This window comes from Danio aesculapii, chromosome 8 (genome assembly GCF_903798145.1).
Source record: "Danio aesculapii chromosome 8, fDanAes4.1, whole genome shotgun sequence".
Classification (NCBI taxonomy): domain Eukaryota; kingdom Metazoa; phylum Chordata; class Actinopteri; order Cypriniformes; family Danionidae; genus Danio; species Danio aesculapii.
This window is the reverse complement of record NC_079442.1, coordinates 52,086,214-52,092,442: the sequence shown is the minus strand read 5'-3', so window position 1 is coordinate 52,092,442 and position 6,229 is coordinate 52,086,214. Positions and strand designations below refer to the sequence as shown.

The 6,229-nt window shown below is 34.0% G+C and overlaps 1 protein-coding gene across 1 annotated transcript in view; it reads right to left on the bottom strand.

Annotated features, from left to right (window-relative positions):
• The window catches only part of cltcl1 (clathrin, heavy chain-like 1), a 92,423-nt gene extending 87,970 nt beyond the window's left edge, over positions 1 to 4,453 (bottom strand). The window contains exon 1 of the mRNA XM_056463219.1: positions 4,101 to 4,453. Within this exon, the coding sequence (XP_056319194.1) occupies positions 4,101 to 4,142 (42 nt within the window). The 5' untranslated portion in view covers positions 4,143 to 4,453. The remainder of the gene's footprint in view (positions 1 to 4,100) is intronic.
• Positions 4,454 to 6,229: the final 1,776 nt, after the last annotated feature.

Genomic DNA, 6,229 nt, shown 5'->3' with positions numbered 1-6,229 from the left:
TCAGGCAACTATGTAGCAATTTCAAACGCATCATCATGGTTAAACGGTTACAGTGTATTTTTTTTTACGTCAGGCAACTACTGTATATAACAATTCATTGTCATCATTGCTGACCTGTTACAATGTATCAATTCTTTTAAACGTCAGGTAACTATATTGACCTTATTCTTCAATGCGGAAGTGCACTCATTTTTGCGATTGTTTTAGAACTTCCGATTCAGCTGCCTATGGGAGAAATGACTAGGAATAATAAACGGCAGAAAACGGTCAAACTACTTACTCAACAAACAAGTGTTTAATTGACAATACAGACTAAGTAAAATAATATAATAAGAAAATATCAGTTTGCAACATCGAGCAGCAAAACGAGCTGTTTTTAACGTCTAAAAATGAATGGAAGTGAATGAGACCGGAAGTCTCGAGCCAAAATGATTCAAATGGCTGCGCCCACTCGAACGCGGAGAATAAGGTGAATAGCAATTTCTAACCCATCATCGTAATTGAACTGTTACAATGTATCTTTTTATGTCAGGCAACTATGTAGCAATTTCTAATGTGTCATCATAGTTGAACTGTTACAACGTATGATTCACTTTTGATGTCAGGCAACTATATGGCAATTTCAAACATGTCATGATGGTTTAAATGTTACAATGTATCAATTCTTTTAAGTGTCATGCAACTATGTAGTAATTTCTTATGTGTCATCATGGTTAAACTGTTACACTGTATCTTTTCTTATGTCAGCTATCTATGATAGCCATGGTAGAACTGTTACAATGTATCTTTGTATGTCAGGCAACTAAGTAACAATTTCAAACATGCCATCATGGTTAAACTTAGGATGTAAAATTATTTTAAATGTCAGGCAGCTGAGTGGAAATTTCAAACTAGTCAGTATGGTTAAACTGTTACAATCTATCTGTTTTATGTCAGGCAAATAAGTAGCAATTTCTAACACAACATTGTGGTTGAACTGTTCTTTTTTTTACGTCAGACAACTATGTAGCCATGGTTGAAATGTTACAATGTATCTTTTATATATCAGGCAACTATGCAGCAGTTTCAAACGCAGCATTGTGTTTGAACTGTTACAATGTATAAATTCTTTTAAATGTCAGGCAACTATATAGCAATTTCAAACATGTCATCATAGTTGAAATGTTACAATGTCTCCTTTTTTTTACATCAGGCAACTACGTAGCCATTGTTGAACTGTTAAAATGTATCTTTTATATGTCAGCCAACTATGTAACAATTTCAAACGCATCATCATAGTTGAACTGTTACACTGTATCTTTTTACGTCAGGTAACTATGTAACAATTTCAAACGCCATCATGTTTGAACTGTTACAATGTATATTTTCTTATGTCAGCGATCTATGATAGCCATGGTAGAACTGTTACAATGTACTTTTGTATGTCAGGCAACTAAGTAACAATTTCAAACGTGCCATCATAGTTGAACTGTTACACTGTATCTTTTTACGTCAGGTAACTATGTAACAATATCAAACGCGCCATCATAGTTGAACTGTTACACTGTGTCTTTTTACGTCAGGTAACTATGTAACAATTTCAATTGCGTCATCATAGTTGAACTGCTACAATGTATCTTTTTACGTCAGGTAACTATGTAACAATTTCAAATGCCATCATGTTTGAAATGTTACAATGTATATTTTCTTATGTCAGCGATCTATGATAGCCATGGTAGAACTGTTACAATGTAATTTTGTATGTCAGGCAACTAAGTAACCATTTCAAACGCGCCATCATAGTTGAAATGTTACAATGTCTCCTTTTTTTACATCAGGCAACTACGTAGCCATTGTTGAACTGTTAAAATGTATCTTTTATATGTCAGCCAACTATGTAACAATTTCAAACGCATCATCATAGTTGAACTGTTACAATGTATCTTTTTACGTCAGGTAACTATGTAACAATTTCAAACGCCATCATGTTTGAACTGTTACAATGTATATTTTCTTATGTCAGCGATCTATGATAGCCATGGTAGAACTGTTACAATGTATCTTTATATGTCAGGCAACTAAGTAACAATTTCAAACGCGCCATCATAGTTGAACTGTTACACTGTATCTTTTTGTCAGGTAACTATATAACAATTTCAAACGCGCCATCATAGTTGAACTGTTACACTGTATCTTTTTACGTCAGGTAACTATGAAACAATTTCAAACGCGTCATCATAGTTGAACTGTTACACTATATCTTTTTACGTCAGGTAACTATGTAACAATTTCAAACGCGTCATCGTAGTTGAACTGTTACACTGTATCTTTTTACGTCGGGGTAACTATGTAACAATTTCAAACGCGTCATCATAGTTGAACTGTTACACTGTATCTTTTTACGTCAGGTAACTATGTAACAATTTCAAACGCCATCATGTTTGAACTGTTACAATGTATATTTTCTTATGTCAGCGATCTATGATAGCCATGGTAGAACTGTTACAATGTATCTTTATATGTCAGGCAACTAAGTAACAATTTCAAACGCGCCATCATAGTTGAACTGTTACACTGTATCTTTTTGTCAGGTAACTATATAACAATTTCAAACGCGTCATCATAGTTGAACTGTTACACTGTATCTTTTTACGTCAGGTAACTATGAAACAATTTCAAACGCATCATCATAGTTGAACTGTTACACTATATCTTTTTACGTCAGGTAACTATGTAACAATTTCAAACGCGTCATCGTAGTTGAACTGTTACACTGTATCTTTTTACGTCGGGTAACTATGTAACAATTTCAAACGCGTCATCATAGTTGAACTGTTACACTGTATCTTTTTACGTCAGGTAACTATGTAACAATTTCAAACGCCATCATGTTTGAACTGTTACAATGTATATTTTCTTTTGTCAGCGATCTATGATAGCCATGGTAGAACTGTTACAATGTATCTTTATATGTCAGGCAACTAAGTAACAATTTCAAACGCGCCATCATAGTTGAACTGTTACACTGTATCTTTTTGTCAGGTAACTATATAACAATTTCAAACGCGTCATCGTAGTTGAACTGTTACACTGTATCTTTTTACGTCAGGTAACTATGAAACAATTTCAAACGCGTCATCATAGTTGAACTGTTACACTGTATCTTTTTACTTCAGGTAACTATGTAACAATTTCAAACGCGTCATCGTAGTTGAACTGTTACACTGTATCTTTTTACGTCGGGTAACTATGTAACAATTTCAAACGCGTCACTGTTACACTGTATCTTTTTGCGTCAGGTAACTATGTAACAATTTCAAACGCCATCATGTTTGAACTGTTACAATGTATATTTTCTTTTGTCAGCGATCTATGATGCCATGGTAGAACTATTACAATGTATCTTTGTATGTCAGGCAACTAAGTAACAATTTCAAACGCGCCATCATAGTTGAACTGTTACACCGTGTCTTTTTACGTCAGGTAACTATGTAACAATTTCAAACGCGCCATTATAGTTGAACTGTTACAATGTATATTTTCTTTTGTCAGCGATCTATGATGCCATGGTAGAACTGTTACAATGTATCTTTGTATGTCAGGCAACTAAGTAACAATTTCAAACGCGCCATCATAGTTGAACTGTTACACTGTGTCTTTTTACGTCAGGTAACTATGTAACAATTTCAAACGCCATTATGTTTGAACTGTTACAATGTATCAATTCTTTTCAATGTCAGGCAACTATATAGCAATTTCAAACACGTCATCATGGTTGAACGGTTACAATGTATCTTTTTTATGTCAGGCAACTATGTAGCTATTTCTAACGAGTCATCCTGGTTTAACTGTTACAATAGATCTTTATTTACGTCAGAAAACAATGTAACAATTTTAAACGCCATCATGGTCAAACTGTAACAATGTATAAATTATTTTATACATTGTCAGGCAACTAACGCAACTCTGCAATCTCATAAATGTCACACACACATGTATCATCAGCTGTGTAAGTTGTGCTGTAGGTGCAGGAGCGCGGGCGAGGCCGCTCTTTCACAGTTGCGTGTTTACAGTTTTGACGGCGTCGAGCGCAAATGTTGCGGGTGTTTGTGCGGTTTTACCTGCAGATGCTCCTGGAAGCGGATTGGTAAAATCTGCGCCATTCTCCCGCACCAGCACGCAGAGGAGGAAGATGAGGAGAACGGGGCCCAAACAAGACTTTATCTTAGTGTTGTGCTCCTCCGAGTTTGTTGGACACGAGTCTCCCGTGAATGATCGCCAATCCCTCGGTCTTCAGCCGGCGGCCTGAGGGAACTTCTCGGAGCTCCGCCGGACTCCTCCGCGAGAGAATGTAGACCCGCGCGCAGTGATACGAGAATATGACAAGCTCCAGCGGTGCGGCGCAGATGCTGTAAACAGTCTCTCTCTCGCAGGATCCGAACCAAACTTTAGAGCTGGGAAAAGCGTTGAGTTTGCTGCTGAAGAGAGTTTTTAGGGTCTCCTGTACCCTTCCGCTCCAGACGAGCATGTGACAGCAGGAACTCCCCCTCCACCCCGAAATACTGGGGTCTATTTCTGCACACTCACTCACGCAGAGCAGCAGCAACTACAATACTCAAGTCACTGAAGCTCTGCTATTTTTGTGTCGTACCTATGATATTATAGCATTTGTTTCTATTTTGTTCATTTTAACTTCTCGTTTTTATTAATTTTGTTTTTCGTTCATCTATTCGATATTCTTTATAAGTTTCTTTTATTAATTAAAGGTATATTTCACCCCCCCCCCCCCTTTTTTTATTAAATTTATTATTATTATTTTATTAAATTTTGTATTATTTCTCTTTCATGTCACTGTAACTTTGTAATGCCTTTCACAATGGTAGTGCTTGTAATAAAGGTATACACTGAATTGTTCACTTTTTATGTGTATCGTTTATCTTTTTGCATTTTCCTTTGTTTACAATTATTCTTTTGTTTGCAATTACAGTATTGAAGTTGTGTATGCACCCTATTCGTACACTTGCTGTGCATTTATATTTACAGACCGTTAGCTATGTATATCTTCTGTTATAGCCACAAAAGGGAAAGTAGTGTTGGGGATATTTGTTTGTATATTTTGCTTTGTTGTTGTTGACTGTTTGTTTTTTTTCTGTTTTGTGCAAATGTATAAAAAATCCTTATAAATAAAGTATTTAAAAAAAGGTATAGTTCCCTTAAAAAAAATAATTGTCACCATTTACTCACGCTTTATCAGAAACCCTGTTTGAGTTTCTTTTTTGTTGTTGTTGTTGTTTTTAAGTCATTTTAAAAAGGTTGGAAACCTGTCATCATTAACTTTCATAGTATTTTTGGTCACGCGTTATTTTGATGGTCCGTTTGTTGAATTTAAGTTACATTGCATCTACATGCCAACTAATCCTCATTAGATTATAAGTAGACTGTTAGGTTGGGGTTAGTGTAAGTTGACATGTACTTGCAAAGTTTCTTATAGTCAGTTAAATGTCTGTTAAAGAAGCAGCATCAGCAGATATTAAGCAGACAGTCTACTAATACTCAAATGGACCATCAAAATAAAGTGTTACTGTATTTTTCCAACTAAGGAAGTCGATAGTTACAGGTTTCTAACATTTTTCAAATTATCTTCATTTGTGTTCAACAGAAGAAAGAAACTCAGGAAGGTTTGGAACTACTGAGAGTGAGTACATTTTTATTTTTATGGTGGACTGTGTAAATGTCTTTTTTAATTAATAATATTTTATGGTCAATTGAACTTTGAATTGAAACTCTAAGAAACATTTTGACAACAAACAAATAATTAGATACCTAAAATATAACTGAACATTTGAAATGTTTTGTTTAACATTTATTTTATTTGAATAAAGATGTTTTTCTTTTTTAAACGTCTATTTATTTTTAATTAATTGAATATTAAATTTAGATGAAATATAAATTAAAACAAATATTTCAGTTATTTTTATTTTTAACAAACTAAGGACTTAAACTAAACTAAAACTATAATATATTGTCAGTAAATATATCCCTGAAGTGTACTTTGATTCCAATTAACATACTCTTTTTTTTATTTATTGTTATATGTCTATTAATAAACATGTCTATTTATTTTAACTCCAGTTTTAAGTATTTTTCAATACTTTTTTTATACCTTAAACATTTATTTTATATCAACATTTTAAAACTTAATTTAAGAGGTCAAGTTGATTTTAAATAAGCATATTTAGTTTTATTTTGT